Below are 23,176 nucleotides of genomic sequence, written 5' to 3' on the forward strand. Positions count from 1 at the left end.
CCTAATTTTTTATTTTATTTTTAGTCCTCAAAATGTTTTAAATCATCACTTTTGGCCTCTACTTTTAAGTTAACTCATGCATAGTCTTCCTATTTTTGAATGAAAATTTCTAGAATTGTTTAGAATATTAAAAGCATCTCTCCCAAAAACTATTCTATTTTTTTTTTTTTTTAAGAAAACATGAATTAAATATAAATTTTTAAGCGTAAAAAACGAAAAATATTCATATTTAATTCATGTGTTATTTTAAAAAAAAAAAAATCATGGGAGTGATTCTTATAATATTCTAAAATTACTGAAAAAATACAAAGACTACACAAGAATTGACTTAAAAGTAAGGATCAAAAGTGGCGTTGAATTTTTTTTTAGGAGTCGAAGAAATTATTTTGAAGGACTAAAACGAAAAATCTATATTTAAAGGGACCAAAAACATTTTTAACCAAATATTAAATAAACATAATTCAAATTGCATTAAAAAATTACACCAAGGATAACATGGTTCAACACAATTGCATATAGGTTCATCGTTCAACCTAATTTTAAAGAGTTTAGTTACTCATGGTAACATAGGACACCATAAAAAAAATTAAACATACACCAAGTGAAGAGATTAGGCTTCAATCTTGTTTCCAAGGCTGAAAAACGTCATCTTTGGTTGATTTGGTTGCACCTCTGACTCTAAGCTGTCAAGATTCAAAAATCCTTCTTTTTGGGTAAAAAATTGAACACGTACACTTTCTCATTAACAACATAGGGTGGGGTCTAGACGATCAGAGGGAGCAGCAAAATGCAATATAGATGCGACAATTTTTAAAGAGTAAGGATGTTATGGGATCAACATGGGTCTTAGCGATGATCGAGGGGAGTACATTGGAGCGAAGACAACTTCGTTTAAAGGCCTTCCACAATCCAACGTGGAGGAAGCAAAAGGTTTAAAAGAAGCGATAAATTGTCTTGGTAATTTGAGGTTTCCTTCGTTGTCTATCAAACTTGATTGTAAGCAAATCGTTGACGACATCTCTAGCAATCTCAATACCAATTTCATGTGTTGACATTATTTTGAATGATTGCAAAGCTTCACTACTGAATCATCAAAACTTTCAGATAAGTTTCATTAGAAGACAAGTAAATAATGTTGTCCACTTGTTAGCTAGGACGTCATTATCTCATGCTAATTTTCAAGTTCATGAATTGAGTTTGTTTGTGTAAAAAAAATTATTAATCAAATTCACAACCAAAATATTGTGGGTTGTATAAATGTGATGGTACAGATAAGCTAGCTAAAGTGGGTTACTGGAATATTCTTAAAGATGCTCTAATATGATATTTTGATAATTTTCTAATTTACTAACGAATACGAATATTCACTGAAATATATTTGCTTGTTTTACGTGCTACTATATGTGTACAGTCTTTTAGTTATAGTGATTTTTTTTTTAAAGGAGTTGTAGTAATATTTTTGTTGAGTAATTTACACACACTGTCCTATAAAAACTCCTGAAATATATGCATACAATGAATGACCATAGTTTTTCACTACAAATGTTGCCACGTTAGAGGACAACTCAACAAAGCAAACTTAGGAAAACCATGAATTAATAACCACCACCAATTTGTACCCTAAAAAATAAATAAGAAAACCACCATCAATCTTAATGCTACTCCTATATTTCTATACGTCAAGTATATCATTAATCATGTCACACTCAATCTACCTTGCTTGTTGCTACTATATGGTATAATTTGATGACTTATTCTTCACCATCTTGCTTGTGTTGTGTTAGCCAACAATATTAATTCACTTCTGAATCTTCATTTTCTTTTGTTGCTTTCATTCTCATTAATGGAATTTGTGTTTCTTGATCTTGGGTGATTTTTGTTGTAACAGCAGCGTTTCTTGGGGGTAGGGGGATTCCACATTCTTGGTTTGGTAAGGATTAATCTCAATTTCTTTTTCTTTTTCAAATCTTATGTCTTGTATATATATATATAGCAAATACACTTCTGATGGAAGGTGTACCCCGGTGTCTGACACCGACACATTTAATTACATTGAATTAAGTTATTTTCTCAAAATTTTATCAGTATCGATGTGTCAGTGTGTCCGTGCTTCGTATCATCTACTAGCGATCATTACATATATGTGATTTTAGTCATATAAACCTTAGTCATACAAATGATGTTTAATGGTTGTGTGACAGTGTGAAAAGTTTTAGTGCATCAAAATTAATCTTTTTAAACATATGATAAGGCCTCATCAAAATTGAATCATTGATAGTATAACAACGTTTTATGATTAGATCATGGTGTATGTGCATACTGCATAGTGGTTAAAATCATTCTGTTTACATTTAATTTCAAATCAGAATGATGCTACTCTTATTTTTGTAATGATGCTTTGATTTCTTTGGTTGTTTTACTTGAAATGGCAAAGGATAAGGAGCAAAGCAGTTCAGATTACAGAAGCTGTGTTCCGTCCAATCCGATCCATTCCGATCCAATCCATTCCATTTCATTTCGTTTCATTCCATCAGGTAGCTGTGTTAAGAGTTTTGTTTAGTTATAGTATGAATAACATCAGTGATATTTATAATAGGAGCATTTATGGAAGCTCTATGTGAGTTTTGTGGGGTTGCAAGAGCTGTGGTTTACTGCAAGCCTGATTCCGCTCGTCTATGCTTGCATTGTGATGGGAATGTCCACTCTGCAAATTCTCTGTCTCGCAGGCATCCCCGCTCGCTCCTCTGCGATAAGTGTAATTTCGACTCAGCAATCGTGCGCTGCGTCGATCATAAATTGTCTCTCTGTCAAGTTTGTGATTGGAATACAAATGACTGTTTTGTATTGGGACATAAACATGTGCTACTCACTTTCTACACTGGTTGTCCCTCTTTGGCAGAGTTATCTAAGATTTGGCCACATTTGGTTGATGCAAATTCATCAAATGCTGCTTGGGAATCACCTAGCACTAGTTCTTTGCCTAAAACTGAAAGCAGTTCCGGCCGCGGTCAGCATTTGGAACAGCAACCTGAAAAGAATGGTTTCGTTGGTTTGGCGAATGACAAGTTGGGCGAAGGAGATACGTGTGTCAAATATGAACCTTGGATTGAAAATTCTCCTATTATTCCATCAAATTCAAACTGCACACAATACTACAAAGATCAACCATTTTTATTTAATCAAGACTCAAACCAACAGAAGGTTTTGATTTCGTTCTAATCTTTTTTTATTTTAGTTGGTGACATATCTGCATACTTTTTTAAGTTTAAGTTTTTTTTAGGTCTAGACCCTCGTTACTCTCCGAGCCGGGTGGACGCACATAAGGCGGCAAAACTTTTCCAGTGTGCCTATGTTTTCCATTCACAAGACTCGAACATGAGACTGCGTAAAGAGATTCATGCTCACTGCCTCATCGACATAAGTTTTAAATTTAAGATAGCACACCAATGATCGGCATATAATTTGTGTGTTTTATTATTCCGTCATTTCAAAATATTTATCGTTCCATGTACTTTCAAACATATTCATAGTATTATCACCACACTAATGCTCTCACTCATTTACCAATATGGTGTGACAAAGTTGGCAGCTAACTGAGTTCCTTAAGCATGCGGTCATGAATTCGATTCCTGACCGATGTGTACGGAAGAGCACCTGTTGACTGTTGTGAGAGGTCAGCCCCTTTAATCGATCTCCAATTAGAAGAGTTAGTCTCTAAGCTCATTCACTCATTCAATTTAGTAAAACTAAAGATAACTAGAGACATGAATAAAGTTAAAAATGCATATATGTCATATGTGTTTTATGTGCTTTAGTTTAGACGAGTTAAAGAACGATGAATGATCTGAGCTAAGTATAATTGTTGATAAGTGATTAATATGCTCATGTTGATATGATTAGTTTAGTAGTAATATGGTAACTGTTGTGCTGAACCAAAATTGACACCAAATATTTTTCTTCTTTTAACACATTAGCTTCAAGGATTCCATGATGTTAAGGATCTAATAATTCATGAGGGGACCAGTCTATGTGAAGGTTTCAATGTGGATGATATTCAATTAAACTTTGAAAGTGCCGACGAAATAATATTTGACTGCTCTCAAACTGCCACAAAATACAACCATGAAGATGGAGGAATAGAATGTCTATTAATGGATAAAAACATTCCAGTCACAAAATGTAGCAGTCACATTGAGACTGCGGTAGAGGTTACCGGTTATAAAACATTTTTTTAGGATTTAATTTTTATACACTGTTAATGTCAAGAGTTTTACACTGTCAGCACATCACAACCAATCATAAATGTGACTTTATAAGTAGTTACGATCAAATTCAAACATGTTTAACAGTTATGATTGATTGACAGTGTAAAACATATTCACACTGACAGTGTATATGAATTAAGTCTTTCTATTTTTTTTATCATTCTCCTCTCTAAATCTCTTTAGTGAGGTGAAGTGATGTATGAAACTAATTGTCACTCATGTGATTTATTATTAGGCTTCTTCATCAGTTCAACAAGATTGTATGATTTTTCCATCATCAGGGGCTGGTGGATCAACAAATTTGATGCAGGGATTCAACAATAGTGCAAATTGTGCACTTATGCCTCCTAGTTGTAACAGAAGCATGCCTCTAGAATTTCCTCAGAGTCAAACTCATTCAGGCATATCAATTCAATTACCTAACATAAATGGTGAAAGCAATGTTGCTGAACTTCTAGATTGTGGGTTACCTCCAGTGTTTCATCCTGGTGAATCGCATTGGGAATCAAATTTGGAGGGTGCATGTCCTCAAGCAAGGGATAAAGCCAAAATGAGATACCAAGAGAAAAAGAAAACTCGAACGTAAGTGCTTTTAACTGTGTATATACGTATGAAATGATATTTTGATACAAAATTTGGCAACAAATTTCGATAACAATTTGGATGGTTAATGCAGTTCAAATATGTGATTAATTACGTTCAAAGTATGGTTAACGAACATGCATGTCGAGGTGTCACAACTCATTAACCATCTACAAACATAATTAGCCACGACTTTGAACATCATTAACCACGATTTTCAGGTTTTCATGTATATTTGAACATCATTAACCACAATTTTCAGGTTTTCAAATATATAAGATATCCATTAATCATTTAAATTGTGTTCAAATATACATGATTTTCATGTGCTCAAATGGAATGGAGACAATTTTATTATAAAAAATGTATACAACTTTCAAGACTAATATGCCTATTTAAGTTGACATGCATGGATAATCATAGGCTGAAGTCATTAGAAGTGTCTACAAATCTAGAACTATTTTGTTATTTTCTTTGTTTCTTCCTGCATTATATATAAATGTGTATTGAAGTTTATTCTCTATTGTATAATAATACTGTAAAACATAAATAAGTGAATTAGAGTGCTAACAGTTATTTGGACTGTGTTAACTATCATATGATTCTAAAGTTAACAACTCATCGAGCGTTAACTATCATATGATTCGTAAATTTATAAGTTGACTTGGTACAACAAATCAGGTTTGGTAAGCAAATAAGATATGCGTCTCGCAAAGCAAGGGCTGATACAAGAAAACGTGTGAAAGGTAGATTTGTTAAAGCAGGTGAAGCATATGACTATGATCCTCTTTTGAGCGACCACTAAACATTATCTGCAATCACAAAATTTTCCTTGCAGGATATGATTCTGATTGGTAAGCTAAGGTAGTCCCATTGTGAATACATTGTTTTGTTCATTCTTAATCAAAACACTTTTTGTCCAAATTTATGAAAAATGGACCAAATTTTAATGCAGCCAGATTATTATTCAAAACTTGACTACTTAGGTGGTTGGTACAGACATGTTAAAGCATTCAACAAGTTAGTATTTAGAAATTTAGATGAAAAATAAGATATAGAAAAGGTTTTGCATTTAGAAATTGCAGAATAAGAGATTTCTTGTATACAAAGATATTGCATTTAGTTATATATAGTAAGTAAAAGAGGTACTACTCTAGTCACAAATATTAGCAGACAAGAAGACATATTTGATGGTCTAAAGTATTAGTAAAATCTTAACAAATTTGACCTTACTCAATGCTACTATTCTCAAATAACCTTCAATAAAACAAGTTCCATACAAAATTAACTGAAAAGAAACGGTATGGTTCTGGATATGTCATTATTTTTTGATTACATCAAGAAAATTAAACAAATCAAACCCCGGTTAACCACTATTGCTAATATATGTGAAGTTTGTTATAAGTGAGACGAGTAATGAACACATTGAAATTGCATAACAGTCGATATCATTTCAGAACAAAATATGGAGGGTAAGATAAATACCATTTCATATATCAGATTATCTTTAAAAAAACTATAAAAAGAGTTGAATTGAATACACTTTTCTCTAGACTACCACCATACCTATACTTGTTGACATTAATATCTAAGTGATGCTAAAAAAATTGAGTGACCAAATTCTGATTTGTTTTCCATTTGCTTCTTCTTTTCTAACAAATAAGATAAAAGTTTGTTTCAATGCATAAAAATTGTTGAAGATATCACACATTTTCCATTCTGAATTTCCACTATATTATTTGCAGACCTACATAGTATTTCTAGCTTGCAGAGGGGAGTCGATGGCGATCCACCCTAAACTTTAACAGGTTAGAATGTATGAATCTCTAAGCTTGTGTGTCTCAAATAAACACAGGCTATAATAAGGAAGAAACGGAGAGCTGGTGTTTGAAAAGCAGACCTTATTTTGTCATTTCTAAGAAGTGATGAACCTTAGTCCTTCACAAACACTACCTTCTCCATCTCAAGATATTGTCCAAGAATAGCAAACCTTATTTTTGATTACTGAGCATTGTCAACTGTTGATTGAGATACATGTTCCTGACTTGCTGGAAGCCACTGTCCACCTGCAGCAACTGTATGCATCTTTGACAACCTTTATACTGCCTCAATTATTTCATATACTGATAGATTACACCATTTTTTATGATTATTCATAATTGTATAAACATTGATTCATTACACCATTTTTTATGATTATTCATAATTGTATAAACATTGATTCATTTCCTTCAAGGGAACTTCCTCTTAAATATGAAATTTTATTAATCTTTGCTTGATTGTTTCAAGTAAGAAACTTTACCTTTACTGTTCCAAATTGTTTGCCATTAAATTAAACAGGTCAAATTGTGGTCCACCATATAGACTGTTTGCACCAAAAACATGTGACATCATCGACGCAGGGACACAAACACAGACATTGGACACAAAACAAACACTGACACATCGACACTGATAATAATTTGAGAAAATGCCACAATTCAATGTAATAATATCTGTCGGTGTCAGACACCGACACATGTTCGGCACCGGGACATGGCTAATCCCAGAAGTGTCCGTGCTTCATAGGTGACATGTGGCTTTTATATTCAAATCAAATATCAAAACAAACAGAAAAATATTCTTTAGGTTGGTGGCACAATTGCTAAAATATTTGTAAACCCTAAGCTCTCTGTGACAAGGAATCAAATCTAATGGATTTGAGTTAAGAAAACATTTGTTGATAAGGACTAGGTGGAGTTAACTTTACTTGGCAGACATATATGGTATAGTTAGTAGATGCAACTAGCCTTAGTTAATAGACATATCTGGTGTAGTTATCAATTGCAGATAGACACAACTAGTTGATACAATTATCAAGTTCGTTTCATTTTAAGTTTAGTTATTTTCATTTATTTATGTTATCCAATTCATGTTGTATGAATCTGAAGTGTATATATGCATAACTTTTTCTAGCAAGGAATATAACCAAATTGATTTAAGTTGCAAAAGCTTAGTCTTAGCTGATTAGGACTAGACATATGCACTACTTAGCAAACAGGTGCAGTTAGTAGATGTAACTAGCTTTAGTTTCCAAGCAAACAGACACAAACTATTGATACAAATGCTATTCAATAATGAATTAGTTTCACAAGGTTGGTCACTTTAAATTATTTCTCTTATCTAATGTTTGTTGCATGAGTTTAAAGTGTATAAATACATACATAGCTTTTTGTGGCAGGGGATGAAACTTAATGATTTGAGTTGATAAAAAATGTGTTGGTTGATAAGGACTAGAGACAGTGACGCAATTAGCATATCAACTAGCTTACCTAGCAGACATACAATCACAATCAGAAAATGCAGCTGGCTTTAGTTAAAAGAAAGATGAAACGCAGTCAATGGATGAAGATGAACACAAATATTGATATTGTTACTATAATTATGTGTTAATTTCGGTTGACATTTGTTACTTTATAATATTTTAGGTTTGCAATGTATGTTGCAGTAATCTCAAGTTCTTATGTGAGTCTACACACACAAACACACACATCTTATGCAATTCATCCTTGAAGCAATGATAATATACACTCCTTTTCCCTAAAAAAACATAAAAATAAAAATAATCACTTCTTTATTCATAATAAAATACTTCACGTTTGTATGATTATTGATTATTAGTATTATTATTATTATTATTATAACTAATGTAAAGACGAGTACTCACGTGTCTATTTTTCAGTTCTTTTTATTACTCTAATTTTTGAAAATTAAGAACTATGAATTTTTTATTTTGATTAAAAATATAAATATAAATATAAATGTTTGTTACTTTCAAATTATAACAAATCAAACTAAATATGTTTATATATATTTTTTAAAGAAAACTAAATATGTTAATGTATTTCAATGACACCAACAATGAAGTACGAACAAAAACAACACAGACACAAACATTGACACATCAACATTGAAAATAATATGAAAAAAATGACACAATTTAGTATAATCATATGTGTTGGTGTCGCGTCGGTGTCAAACATCGACACATGTTTGACACAAAGACATGGCTAATTCGAGTAGCGTTTGTGCTCATACGTGACATGTGACTTTTATCTTCAAATATCAAGACAAATAATAAAATATTGTCTTAGGTTGGTGGCACAATTCTAAAATATTGTAAACCCAAAGCTTTTTGTGATAATGAATAGGAAAAAGATAGGTAGACACCCTTTTTTATACACCTCTTATGTACATCCCCATGTGTTAGGGGTATTTTAGTAATTTTACATCATATCATCACCCTCTTTTTCATCTCTTCTTTCAATGTTTTTGCCACATGTCACAAATGTGTGTGAGTGTAAAAGGATGTATGCCAGTTAAGATGGTTGATATATAAGAGCTCTAATAAATATAATCTAATGGATTTGAGTTGAGAAAATGTGTTTGTTGATAAGGACTAGGTGCAACTAGCTTTACTTAGAAGAAGACATATCTGATGTAGTTAGCAATTACATATAGACGAAAGTAGTTGTTATAACTATGTTAACTACAAGTTTATTTAAGTTTAGTTACTTTCATTTATTTATGTTATGTGCTTCATGTTGTATGAATTTCAAGAGATATATACATAACTTTTTTTTAGCAAGGAATATTACCAAATGGATTTAAGTTGCGACAACATCTTAATCTTAGGTCCCATTTGGCCTACCTTTTTATTGACTTATCTTCTACTTCAAAGTAAAAGCAGGGCCAAACAACATTTATATTAAGCTCTTCAATTAAAAAGTGACTTTTTTATAAAGAAGAAAATATGACTTTTGAAATAAGGTGATGAGACTTACTTCTACCAGGCACGCGCAACTTATTTTCCCAGCTCCACCCTTCGAATCCCAATGAACATGAATTTTATGTTTCTAACATTTTTATTTTGAGAGCAATTTTTCTGTTAAATTGGTTTTGTTGACGTCATGTGTTCTTAAACTCAATTTTGTTTACCAAGTCATGTGCTCTTCAATTGATGTATTTATTTTTTTACCGTATTTTTTTGTTAATTAATTTAATTTGTTTATTTAAAAAATTGGTTTTCTTTTTATTAAACAATCTAAAAAATTGGTTTTCTTTGACATCATGGTACTTTTTCTGGCAATGGTATATTAGTATTTAAATAATATTTTCTAATGATATTACTAGCATTTGATTATGACTTTTAAAAAAAAAATTATGATGTAAATTTAAAGGTCCATTATTTATATACTTAATCAATGTTTTTTTAAGGAAATAAAAATTATTCTTCAGGCCTTTTAATATAATTTACATTCTCATTATGATTTCTCATTTCTAAATTTTTGTTTCATTTAAAAAATAATTATTTGTTTTAATATTAATGCATGATAAAATATGAACTTTCTTAAAATTAATTCATTTTATTTGAAAATATTATCAAACACTTTATTTGGTATAAAAAAATATTATCAAACACTTTAACATAAAAAAGATTTTGAAAAAAAAGCAACATTTGCCAAACAACTTTTGACTTCATTTTTAAAGCTAATGATTTTAACTTTATGTTTAAAGTTTCTTCAAAAAAACTTTATGTTTAAAGTTGCTTCTGTCTGAAAAAAAGTTGGGCCAAACACACCCTTAGTTGATTAGGATTGGACATAGACATTAGTTAGCAGACATATATGATGCAAATAGCAGATATAACTAGCTTTAGTTAACCTGCAAATTTAATTAGCAGATGCACACAGACGCTGACTATTGATATAAATGTTATTCAATTATGAGTTAATTTCACAAGATTAGTTACTTCAAATTATTTCTCTTATTAAATGTATGTTGTACGAGTTTGAAGTGTATAAATACATAGCTTTTGTGGCAGGGGATGAGACTTAATGATTTGAGTTGAGAAACAACGTGTTTGTTGATAAGGATCTCAGAGACAAACACAATTAACAGATCAACTAGCTTTACCTAGCAGACAAAAAAACACAATTAGAAGATACAACTAGCTTTAGTTAAAGGACAGATCAAACACAATCAATGGATGAATATGAAACCTAAATTGTTTATGTTGTTACTATAATTATGTGTTAATTCCTGCCAACATTCATTACTTTATGTTATTTCGAATTTTCAATGCATGCTGCATAAATCTCAAGTGTAATATATATATATGTAATTCATCATCGAAACAATGATAATAAACACTTTTTTACTCATAACAAAATACTTTAATATTTTGGGAGTCAAATACGTAAGTAAGATGTTAACTAATATTTATTGCATGTGATTTACATTTTTATGAACTAACTTTGTTTTTTTTTTTTTAAAGAATGAACTAACTTTATTTATCATCCAATGCATGAGAATCTTAATTATTTTTCCTTTGCATAGAAAATACTAATGTGTTTTATATTTTTTTTTTAAAACATAAGAACAAAGGCGTACTTAAACATTTTCAACAAAAACAAACTCGCAAAATAATTAAAGATTAGAGTTCCTACATAATTGCATAAACTCTGCAATCTATTTTATGCTGCCAATATGCAAAGACAAACATAAACTCTGCAAAATATCAATATAGAACATGACTAGTCATTCACAATTCTTGTCATTCCTCATTTTTAGTTTCCAAATGAAAATAAAGAATCTAATTTTTACTGTTAAAAAAACTCCATTAACTCGGAGGAACCATTGAAAATTTGTAAGAATTTAGTCAGCCAAGCAGAAAAGAAAAGTGAAAAAGGGACGATAAAAAAACAAACTACTAATTCATTATCTAAATTTTCTATTATTCAACACAAATTAAGGAATATTACTATGAAATTTGTCAACAAAATCATATTTTATTATTTTAAGGATTAAGGATAATACAAATTATGACTTAATTGTCTGTGTTAGAGAGATATTAATTAAAATTGTAGCAAAAATTTAAGAGTTTAACTAAGTATGTAATTTATGATATAATAAACAATTGTTGTATATATAAATATATTTTATTTTGTAATAGATTTGCTAACATAACAACATTACTTTTCTTTTCCCGAGAAAAAAAAAAAAAAACATTAGTTTTTCTTGCTTTGAAATTGATTTTGAATATAACAACAAAAGTTGTTATTCAAACACTTAACACAAGTTGAAAATTGCACTAAATTATACATTTTAACAAGCTTATATCATTTCTATTGAGTTTGTAATTGTTAGGTTTTTGTTGATTTGTTGGTGATATTAACGAGGATTGATGCATCCCATTTTTCTCTAAAAGCATGAATAATTCTACAAGTTGAAGTTTATTTCGTCCACTATTATAATCTAATATGTGGAAAGTCACTTTATAAAATAAATTTTTAATTTGTTATTTCTTCCCATACCTTTAACATGTTGAGTTTTTACTATTTAATGTATAAACGAATCAAATATATAAGAATTATATTTTTTTACTATGAAATCGTATGATTTGTTTAATATTGTTGTAAAATAAATTATAGACAATAATTATAAAATAATTATCATCATGTAGTAGAAATTTTTATCTATAGAAGATAAAATTACTTTAGTTAACTCTATACTTTCTGGTTTACCTCTAACTTACTACCAACACACTGTTAATATGTTTGTGTGTTAATAATCGTCTTAACGAAGCTCTTCTAATCTTTGATAAGATTAAGTCTGCTGGTTATGAAGTGGACAATTTTATATTTGGAATATTGATTGATGGTTTCTGTAGAAATAAGGATTTTGATGCTGCCATACTCTCTTTAGATGAAGTGATGTTCAGCACAATCTTAAATTGTTTATGCAAAGAGGGTAAGCCAAAAGAAGCTCTCAAACTGTATAATGTGATGCATTCCAAAAATATTTCTCCAGACATAATAACTTTAATACTCTTGTATGCATGTTTGCATGTATCAACCAATTTCAAGCTCTTTATCTCTTGCACCAAATGAAGAGTTATAAAGTAGTTCTTGACATGTACACATACACAACATTGATACAATCATTATGCAAAGAGGGGAAGCTTCAAGTGGCCAAATCTATTATCCCTAGAATGCTTAGGTTAGGTATTAAACCTGATATTGTTTCATATAACTCTTTAATCTATGGGTACTGCCTTATTGGTGAAATGGATGCAGTTAGGAAGCTATTTGACAATATGCACTCTATTGGTATTGAACTTGATTTGTCTAGCTATATCACTTTATTTAATGGTTATTTCAATCGTCGGATGGTTGATGATGTTTCCTTACTTTTGCTAAAGATGCGTAGCACTGGTTTGATGCCAGATTTACATGTCTATAATTGTTTGATCCTTGGTTGTGCTGAATTTGATAGAGACAACTGAGTTTTAGATATATTCAATGAATTGTTTTACACTGGTCTACGTCCCGATACTTATACTCTTAATTTAGTGCTCGCTCTTTTATGCAAAACCAAGAAGGTGGCAGAAGTAACGGAATTGCTCAGTAAGATGGAGAATTTTGATATTCAGCGGGACACTGTGTCCTTTAATATTATCCTTCATGGATATTTTTTGATTGGAATGTTAAATGATGTGATTGGTGTCTTCTGTAACCTCTTCATAAAAAATTCCATGAGTGTGGTAACTTTTAATAGTCATTCATTCAAAGGCTCTGTATCCGCAATATGTGTCGTGAGGCATTGATGTTATTCATGAAAATGAAAGTGAAGGGATTCAATCCGAACGATGTTACATACAAGCTGCTTATTCAGGCTCTGGTGCATGCGTAACTCGGATCACGAAAAGGCTTCTCTTCTTCGCAAAAAAATGCATTCTGCTGGTCTCCCACCAACTAGTCTACCAACAACCGATGGACTAACCACTGAGATGCTGGCAGCAGTTCCCTAGAAGTTTCTTTTCGAGGAATTTTACGCATAGATGAGTTGTTATTCATTTGATGTTTTTTATATAAAAAGATACCCCTTTTATAAAATACAAAGGTTGCGGATGCACATGTGTGGTTGAAACCTGAATAAAATCATATATTCAATTACATGCATACCACAAATTCATAACATACGCCAATTGGTTTATGGACAACGGAAGAACCATGGTTGATTTTGGTATTGTCACTTTGAAATATATTTTATTATGTAAGAAGTCAATCTGATGTTAACTTGTTGGACCTAAATTGTAAAAAAATAAGACATTTTTTTATTTCTAAAAAATGGATAAATTTATTAACAAAAATCTAAATAACCAATTAGGTAATAGAATCAAAGTGTTTAATGAATTCATTTAACTTGAGTAGCTCGAGTGAATTCGAGTTCACATTTAAGCTAGAACAATCTTTGTCATATTTTACTTTTCTCGCGGCCAAACTCTGATTATAAAATCTCATTATGCTACAAATTGGAGGGTTAAAGTCTTAAAGACCAAGAAAAAAAATTACTAAACTATATACAAATTTAAACAGATAAGTAATAAATTAAGAATATAGGTATCGGGACGTAGACCAGTGTAAAGCAATTCATCTTACTGAGCAATTATGTTACTTCTTAATAATATGTTTTGATCATTTTACACAAATCAAGAAATCTAATTTATATATTTGATTACTTAACTTATTTATTAATTTTGTTTTGGTCTCATAACCAATTGTCGTTACGTTTAAGTTTCTTAATTTCCCTTATTTTAGAATCTTATGAACTTAAGTTGAGAGAATGTTTTAGAAAAATATGAGATAATTTCATAAGGTTAGTTAATTTAAATTATTTTTCTAATCTAATGTATGTTGCATGAGCTTAAAGTGTATAAATACATAGCTTTATGTGGCAGGGGATGGAACATAATGGATTTGAGTTGAGAAAAATATGTGTTAGTTGTTAAGGACCAAACTAAGATGCAATTAATAGATACTTCTTTCTTCACCTAGCAAACATACAAATAAAGTTAGAATATGCAACTAACTTTAGTTAAAAGAAAGATCAAACTCAATCAATGAATGAAGACAAACATAAATTGTTGATATTTTTAATATAATTATGTGTTAATTTCAGTTAACATTTGTTACTTTATGTCATTTCAAATTTCTAATGCATATTGCATTAATCTCAAGTTCGTATATATACGTCTTATGCAATTCATTCTCAATGCAATGATAATAAACACTTTTTACTTTATAAAAAAACACTTAATTATTTTGGGGTAAAATGTAATAAGTAAGATATCAATTAAAATCTATCGTGTAAGATTCACATTTTTATGAACTAACTTTATTATAAGGATTGGTCTCTAATTCTTTCTTGTGGTGGATGTTGAAAGCATATCTCATTATGCTCCTAATTCATATCCTTTGAGCTTTGGAGTTTATATAAAAGGTAAAAATATATATAGGGTATGATATTTAATACGGTTTGTTGCGCCGTGGGTGGTGAAGTTATATATGAATATTGTAATATTGAAGGGGAGATACTTGTAATGTTGATGGAATAGTAAGTTATATCAAAGTTCTTTCATGGAATTGATTCATTTGTTAAGAATGTAGAAACATTGGGAAAACAATCTATGATCGACATATTTTTCATGTAACATATGTATTTAAATGCTTGTAGAGAGTGAATTATATTTGTATCAGGTTTAAGTACCCCATTGTACCCCTTTGAATTGATTTCATTAAGTTTTGCTTATAAAGAAAAGTTGAGCACAACAAATTATAAATTGTAACATATACTCTTGAGTTTTTTTTTATTAAGGGGAAAAACAAGAAAAAAACTAAGTAATTCACTGCCTTAACGCACCAAAAATATCCTCAAGTAAAATGATATCTAATTGAGGAGGAGGAGTTGTCCATATTTTCAAGGAGTCGGCGTTGGTATCACCGAGCTTGACCAACCAATCAGCACATTCATTGCCTTCTCGTAAGGTATGAGTAAAGAAAACCACCCAATGAAGAGAAATGAACTTTCTAATTAAAGAGAGTAAAGTTGCATGTGGATGAAAATTATTCTCCTTAGTATCTGCAATCAAATCCAAAGCTGTCTGAGAATCAGATTCCAAGATGATTGACCTATAACCAAGATCCCAAGCCCTTTGAAGACCTCTCCAAATAGCTGAAAGTTCAGCCAATAAATTAGAAGCTCTAACACAAGTTTCGAAAAAACCATGAATCTAGACACCACTATTGTTCCTCAAAAAACCTCCAAAACCTGCATCGCCAGGAATGCCAAAAGAAGAGCCGTCCACATTTACTTTAATACAACCTTCAGGGGGAGGATACCAACGAACATGACGCACCACACGATGCTTATTGGTAGAACCAAGAGCAACAATCATGGAGGAATGATAAGAGAATATACCATCGACAGAAGCCCAGTGATCTTTCTTCACATTTTGAAAAATCTCTTCGTTTCTATTTCGCAAATCTCAAAACAAGTTACTATGAACATAGTGCCCGTCTCAATAGTAGAATGATGTGTAAACCACTGTTGACAATCTTTCATGTAAAAATCATTAGGATAATTCTATTGAGTTTGCAATAATGAGGATTGGTGCATCTTATTTTTCTCCAAAAGATGATCTATGCCTTAAGGGCACAAGATAAGAAACAAAAAATAGAAAAAAAAAAATCTTGGAAATTATGTATGCTTAATTTTGAAAACTTTAAATTTAATCTTTTTAGCTTGTGTATTTATTGATTAATTCCTTTTTAGTTTCTTAACTTGTTCCTTTAGGACACAAGTTAACATGACCCTTATTTATTTTATTTTAATGTGAACAAAGCACGAATAATCTATTAAATAATTCAGCACAACAAAATTAGAAATTGTAACAAATGCATATCGTTTCTATTGAGTTTGTATATTTTTTTTGGAACATATTGAGCATGAATAATTCTACAGATACATCAATAACAACTAATCTCAATAAGGATTATGCAATGTTTATCAAAGTTGAAGTTTATTTCGTCCGCTAATGCAATCTAATATTTGACGAGTCACTTTATAGAATGATTTTTTAGTTTTTTATTTCTAACATGTTGAGTTCTTACTATTTACTATTATAAAAGGACCAAAGAGATTATATAAAAAACAAAATTTGTATATATTTTAATAAGAAACTGTGCATTATTTTCTTTAATATAGTAGTAAAACAAATTATAGACAATAATTATGCAATTTTTTTTTTTAATAAAAATACAAAATAATCTAGGAACAATTGATATTTCCCGTGCACTAGTAACCAGTACAAATTCAATTTTAATTAGCTTACTCTTCCCCCCTAAAAATAAAAATTAACTAAATCTTGCAAAAGTTAAAGAAAACTAAAACATTGGACATGTCTTCTATCTACTGAATCTAATTGCATAAGCAACTTTTTTTTTGAATCATGATATTGGAAGAAAAAAAAAGTTTTGCATTTTCTAGTGTTCAACAATACCAACAATGTATGCTTAAGAAGTTGTTCATTGAGCTTTCTATCTATCAACCAAGAGAAAATTAAACAGACCTATTACACAAGATCATCTAATAAGAAAACATAAATTTAAAGAAACATGGAAGTACTACTATGAGTTTTTGAACACTTTATGATGGTGGTGTTATTAGGCAGGTTTCCTTTGTTCCAGCTAATGTTGGCTGGAAGTATCATCTCTACTGAGGCTCCAATAAGATATCTTCTTGTAAGATTTTGACATGTGTTGCAAAGAAAGCACCTAATATGCCTTAGGGCTAAAAAATTTGCTTCATGAACCTTTTTGTCACATTTTCTACATAAATATGCATCATCAGCTTGGCAATACAATGAAGCTTGTAATCCACATAGTTCACAACATTTATAATCTCTTGTTTTGTTATGTGAAGCACTCTCTTTAGATGTTGGGAAGAAGTTGTGTTCTTTTGGCTCTGCTCCTTTGCACATATTGATATGAGAATTGAAAAACTATAAATGAAGCTTGATAGTTTCTTGAATTTTATGATGTAATTGGAGGATGAATAAAGGCCTTTTATAACTATAACAATAGCTTGATTAATGTTCCTAGCTTTAGACAAATTCTTGTGGACAAGGACATGGATACCACACCACACCTTCAAGTAATCACGTGTCTTTATTTTACCCATTTGTCTTTTTCAATAGGAACATATAAGGTTAATTTAGTCATTGAGAAAAAGAATATGTGACTCCACTAGTTTTGACAAAATAAAAGGTTTGCAATTGATTAAAGTTTTCAAATTTCATTAGATGCTTGAAGAGTTATTATGAGCCATAATTTGTGAGTTGTTGAGTGGTTATTAGGAAGACAAATTGAGAGTACTAAGATGAAAGGTTTATTGTATGGTGTAGAATTACCACCTTTAAATTTGTGACCCACCTAAGCCCATATGGTTGCACGTAAGGCCACTTGAAAATGGAAACTGATTATTGACTTATTGATATTGGTTGGAAAGTTCTACAATTTTATACCATAATTTTGTCATGGACGGTTGGACCCATAAACTAATAATAAAAGTGTACAATTGCTAGCCATAAGATGTCTTTGTCCACAAATTGTTTATGAGGTTGACAGTTTAATACACATGTGTGGTAGAAACATGAAGAGCATCATCATATGTCCCATTACATGCATGCCACGAATTCATAAGATACACCAATTAGTTTATGGCCAAAGGAAGGAACCATGATTGATTTTGGGATTGTCACTATAAAAATATCTTTTAGTACGAATGACGTAGATCTAACATTAACTTGTTGGACATAAATCGTATGACAATAATAATAATTTATTATTATTATTATATAAGATATTTGTAAATTTATAAAATCATCAATTAAGTAATAGAATTCAATGGATTAATGAATCTAGCCGAGTCGTTCAAAAGAATTCAAGTTCACATTTATGCTAGAACAATTTTTAGAAACTTTACTTTTCTTGCGATTAAACTTTGATTTTTATGAGTTCATTCCGCTACGAATCGAATGGTTAAAGTTTTAAAGATTAAGAAAAAAAAATAACATGACTAAACAATACTAAAATAAAAAAGATAAATAAATTTTCTTCATCCCAAATTATAAACCGTTTTGATCATTTTACACAAATAAAAAAATTTAAATTACATATTTGATTCCTTAATTTATTTATTAGTTTCGTTTTGCTCTCATAACTAATTGTTGTTATGTTTAAATCCTTTAACTACACTTTTATAAATTTAACCATTTTATTTGATTTTGTCAAAAAAATATATATTGAATGTTGCATGTCTATTACATCCCTACTAACATATCAACTTTGTGATTAACATATCAAGTTTTGTTTTTGATACTTCAAATTCTTAATTGAAATCGATAATAAAGTGTTTACATTTTGTTTTTATTTGAGGGGTGTTTACATTTAGTTATCATTAACATTGAAAATTTTGTTTATCTATCTTCATTTTGTTAATCAATGACGTTGAAAAGTGTAAAAGAGAAAAACTTCAACAAAAAATGATTGTTTAAATTCAATTCGTTCACTAATATTAAAGAGTTAATTTATGTGAATAACGTATAAGGATTATGTATATATTTTTGTATATTGTAGAAGAGGGATAAGAGAGAAATAGAATCTCTTAAAAAAAGAAAGAGAAATAGAAGAAGGTCTGTCGTGACAGCGATACCACATGTCGACGAACTATCTATAATATCTTAAACATGTCTATAAAATAATTCAAAAATGTATATTGATTTCTTTTTTTTAGAGAATATATTGATGGAAGTACTCCTGGGAAAGATTGATGGCTTGATGCGTAATCATGATACATATTTCAATTTGATTCTTATGGGAGAGTAGATTTTCCAATATTCTTCATGCGAAAATACATGCGTTTTTAGTGGACATTATCCAATGTGTTTCTTAGATTCCTTGCATGTCGTTCAACTTGTCGTTATGTTAATGAGTGAGAGATTTCATATGAAAAAAGATTTGATAATATCTTTTCATCACACCTTTCTCATGTAATAAAAAAAAAATCAGAGACTAAAGTCGTTCCGTTTGCATACTAATTTTATTTTTGTGTTGGATTTTGTGTTTACACCGATTATTTGCAATGTAAACTTTATTATTCATCAGCACTTTAGGATTGGATAAATGTCTTTTTATAGTGTCCGTTTAAGTCTCACAATTTATGATATCACTTTATGCGTTCTTTAAGAACAAAATTATTGTTATTAATGTTGTAATTGCATCCAACAACTTTTAATAACAAGTTGTCTCATGACAACATAATAGAAAAATACTCAAGTGAGCATATTCAAAAGAAAGGAAAATAAAGAAAGATGAAAATAAATGCAAATTGTGAAAGAAAAAAAAAGGAAAATAACGGAAGAACAAAACAATACTAACTCCGTTCCTTGAAAAAAGATTGAGTGTTCGGGGTTCGAACCCCGGCTCATATATATATTATGCATTATCTCTTATTAAATGAGTTAAGCTAACAGAGACATTTATCAATTTAATTTAATAACCTAAATATGATTTGGCATAGTTTAAAGCTACTATATTTGGAATGGTAACGCAATTAGTGATTTGTTTCTGTTAGATTAAGATCAAACTGTTTAGAATTCACAGTCACTATTATTATTAATAAGAAGAAAAAAGAAATGCATTTATTTAGGACTGTCCGATCAAGGATTGATCGAATGAGGGACTGCATATTTGCTGCCTTTGTTGGGATAATTTTAATATGCATGATCACAAAACAAGTATTAATATAGACTTTATTTAATATGATCACAAAACATGTATAATATAGACTTTATTTAATATGATCACAAAACATGTATAATATATACTTCTTTAAAAAAAAAGTATAATATATACTTTTTTTTATGATAACTTAATATATCCAAAGTTGGAGTTTACTCCCTAACGAAAGGGTAAATTTCATATCGAATATTGCAACTTCCACCAACAACTCTGCCTCCTTTTTTTCCATCACAACAATTTGGAAGTTCACTAATTGCACCATCAAGACACTTCTTACAATCAACACTAGAAATGTCTCTAGTGCATTGAGTTAGCCCATAAACTCTCTCTGATTCTCCAATCTTCAATTCTCCAGTAGCATAAAGTTTATGATTCATAGAAGCTTCATTAGCAAGGAAGCTCAATAAGTCATTAGTCATGTTGTTGAATTTGATAGGATCACTAACATTTTGTACATTCAATAAAGCGAACTTGTTTGTATTATCAATTTTACCAAAGAAATCATTGTCCAAATATTTGAACATGCAATTATCATACCATATAATGGCACCCTTTTTATATGGACAAACATTGAGAATTTCTTTAGTTGCTTGTGAAACACAAGTTTTGCATTCCGAGGTTGATACATCGCCACGGCAAAGAGCTAGCCCATATGCTTTTTGATTTTGGTATTGGGTCAGATCTATTGATCCACTGCCAAAACCTGTTGAAGGGGTCTTGTAGATAAGTGAGTTAATTAGTGTTTTCAAGTTCGATTCATATGGACTATGAGCCGTGAAGTTCTCAGAGGTTGAACAAATGTGAAAAAGTGGGTCGGTTCCTAAAGTTGTTTGAATAAGGAAAACAAAAGTAAATGAGAAGAGAATAATTGTGAAGAGCTTTGAGGAACCCATATTTTGGATGAAGGTGGTGAAGAACAAGCTGGTTTGATATGAGATTTTTTTTAAGGTTTGATATGAGATTGTGGGGGAGTGAGAGAATTTATAGAGAAAATAAGTTGGTTTCTTCTTTGAGTAAAGATTAAGAAGGTTGACATTCTCTATTGACCAATTTATATTGGCTAGTTAAGCAGGCACCATGTCAACATTGGACTGTGCCTTCAACATTTTGTCTGTAGATTAGGTTTATAAATTATAATAACTTGGCACAAGAGTGACAAATTCAAGCATGGCTTTCTTCCTCTTAATAATCTTCAACACGCAGTTAATTTGACGTGTAGATTAAAATAGTTCATATATCTTCACCTTAACAATTTTTTTTAATCTAATCCTAATTTTACTTTTAATTGTTCAAGATTTGCATTTTGTCTCTTGGACAATTAAAAGTAACAAGGCAACAGATTTTCTAAACTATATTAATTCAATTTTAAATTAAAAATATAGTAAATATAATAATTAAAATAAAAATAATAAGGCAACAGATTTTCTCTATAAATACAGTAAAAATTATTCAAAACGTGTACCCAAAAAATATTATTCGATTCAGTACCTCTATTTTATGTGTTGCAAATTAAATATCTTCAGTATTTCATTTGACAACACAATGAATATGAGCAAGATGACCGATACGTACTAAACAAATAGCACACTGTCCTTTAGCAGAATAAGAAGGATTATCTTCGTAATTTTCTCCGAATTGCATTGCACGTTCACCTATTTGAAAACAGAATTTCGTCTGATGTTTTTTCATTAAAAAAATAAAATAATGTTTGTTATTAATATTATAGAAACAAGCACGGGTAAACACGCATTTTGGTTTCTAGATGTACAACTCGTTGTTATAAGGGTTCTGACTCAAAAGAAAACAAAAAAAAAAGTCTATAACTCCAAAATATGTTAATCACTTTGGTTGACGACGTTAGATTTAGTTGTTAACTCTAAAAAAAGTAGTGTTGATATTTTTTTGAGATATGTAAGTTGTGAGATGGCAACAGGGACGAGGGACGGGTCCAGAAGTGTGTTAGATGGGAGACTAACAACTTTTTGGTCCAGCCCACACAATTAAACGTGAAGAAGTGGGGTGTCCGAGGTTCGAACCCCGGCCTCTACATAAATTATGCAATATTTCTACAAACTGAGTCAAGCTAACGGAGACGTAGGCTAACAAAATTTAATTTTAAATAAGACATATTTAAATTTTATATGCTATTTACTCCAATTTTAATAAGCAAAAAATATATAAATGAAAACATTATTCCTTAACTTAATTTCAGATACCAATTTTATCATTTGTTTTTCAAGCATCAAATAAAAAAAAAAATATGAAAACACAACTGAATAACCGTAGATTTAAACACTAAGGAGATAATTGTCATCGCTATCTAAGATTGGTGTTTCGTTACTACAAGTAAATAATATTTTAAGAACCCAAAAGTCAAAACAATTCGAGTTGTAAATATTGACATTTTCTGATTGGTTTGGATAAAAAAATAATAACATGGCTGCAACAGAAAATAATGTAGAAGTAGCCACTAAGAGGATCGTCTTGTGGGATTGTCATGGTTAGTTTTTGAATGGTAGTTGTATACTTGAGAACAAGTGCAATGAATGAAACAATTTGGCCTTAGGTGACTTGGATTTAATTTGTTAAACGTCCACTATATAAAGTTAAAAGCTTAAAAAATTTAAGTGCTTCTCAAAGTTTGTG

General features: G+C 30.3%; 3 protein-coding genes across 9 annotated transcripts; 1 reads left to right on the top strand and 2 right to left on the bottom strand.

Annotated features, from left to right (window-relative positions):
• Nucleotides 1-1,590: 1,590 nt before the first annotated feature.
• Nucleotides 1,591-7,687, top strand: LOC11417545 (putative zinc finger protein CONSTANS-LIKE 11). 7 transcript variants are annotated; one of them, XM_039830760.1, is made up of 8 exons: nucleotides 1,591-1,736; nucleotides 1,892-1,930; nucleotides 2,435-2,534; nucleotides 2,900-3,201; nucleotides 3,975-4,208; nucleotides 4,501-4,847; nucleotides 5,529-5,701; nucleotides 6,593-7,685. In XM_039830760.1, the coding sequence occupies exons 1-7, from the start codon at nucleotides 1,656-1,658 to the stop codon at nucleotides 5,650-5,652; spliced, it is 1,227 nt and encodes a 408-aa protein (XP_039686694.1). In that variant the 5' UTR covers nucleotides 1,591-1,655; the 3' UTR covers nucleotides 5,653-5,701; nucleotides 6,593-7,685. The 7 variants fall into 7 exon arrangements, 6 of the variants coding, with proteins under 6 accessions (XP_039686694.1, XP_024631767.1, XP_039686690.1 ...); XM_024775999.2 differs by having other exon boundaries at nucleotides 1,889-1,930; nucleotides 6,593-7,684; XR_005644203.1 differs by having other exon boundaries at nucleotides 1,889-1,930; nucleotides 2,435-3,201; nucleotides 5,529-5,711; nucleotides 6,593-7,687.
• A 7,886-nt stretch (nucleotides 7,688-15,573) lies between these two features.
• On the bottom strand, nucleotides 15,574-16,125 carry LOC112419454 (uncharacterized). Its single transcript, XM_024777152.1, has 2 exons — nucleotides 15,999-16,125; nucleotides 15,574-15,902 (listed from the first exon to the last, which is right to left on the bottom strand). Exons 1-2 carry the CDS (start codon nucleotides 16,123-16,125, stop codon nucleotides 15,574-15,576), a joined length of 456 nt encoding a protein of 151 aa, XP_024632920.1.
• A 4,288-nt stretch (nucleotides 16,126-20,413) lies between these two features.
• LOC11417546 (cysteine-rich repeat secretory protein 38) lies at nucleotides 20,414-21,491 on the bottom strand. The gene has a single exon (XM_003596987.3). It carries the CDS (start codon nucleotides 21,421-21,423, stop codon nucleotides 20,683-20,685), a length of 741 nt encoding a protein of 246 aa, XP_003597035.1. The 5' UTR covers nucleotides 21,424-21,491; the 3' UTR covers nucleotides 20,414-20,682.
• Nucleotides 21,492-23,176: the final 1,685 nt, after the last annotated feature.

Source organism: Medicago truncatula, chromosome 2, assembly GCF_003473485.1.
Source record: "Medicago truncatula cultivar Jemalong A17 chromosome 2, MtrunA17r5.0-ANR, whole genome shotgun sequence".
NCBI classification, from domain to species: domain Eukaryota; kingdom Viridiplantae; phylum Streptophyta; class Magnoliopsida; order Fabales; family Fabaceae; genus Medicago; species Medicago truncatula.

Coding starts and splice junctions, on each gene's coding strand:
- LOC11417545 (XM_039830756.1), top strand. CDS start 2,605: ATGGAAGCTCTATGTGAGTTTTGTGGGGTTGCAAGAGCTGTGGTTTAC. Junction 4,209..4,500: donor ACATTGAGACTGCGGTAGAG/GTTACCGGTTAT, acceptor ATTTATTATTAG/GCTTCTTCATCAGTTCAACA. Junction 4,848..5,528: donor GAGAAAAAGAAAACTCGAAC/GTAAGTGCTTTT, acceptor ACAACAAATCAG/GTTTGGTAAGCAAATAAGAT.
- LOC112419454 (XM_024777152.1), bottom strand. CDS start 16,125: ATGATTGTTGCTCTTGGTTCTACCAATAAGCATCGTGTGGTGCGTCAT. Junction 15,903..15,998: donor TGGCATTCCTGGCGATGCAG/GTTTTGGAGGTT, acceptor CTGAACTTTCAG/CTATTTGGAGAGGTCTTCAA.
- LOC11417546 (XM_003596987.3), bottom strand. CDS start 21,423: ATGGGTTCCTCAAAGCTCTTCACAATTATTCTCTTCTCATTTACTTTT.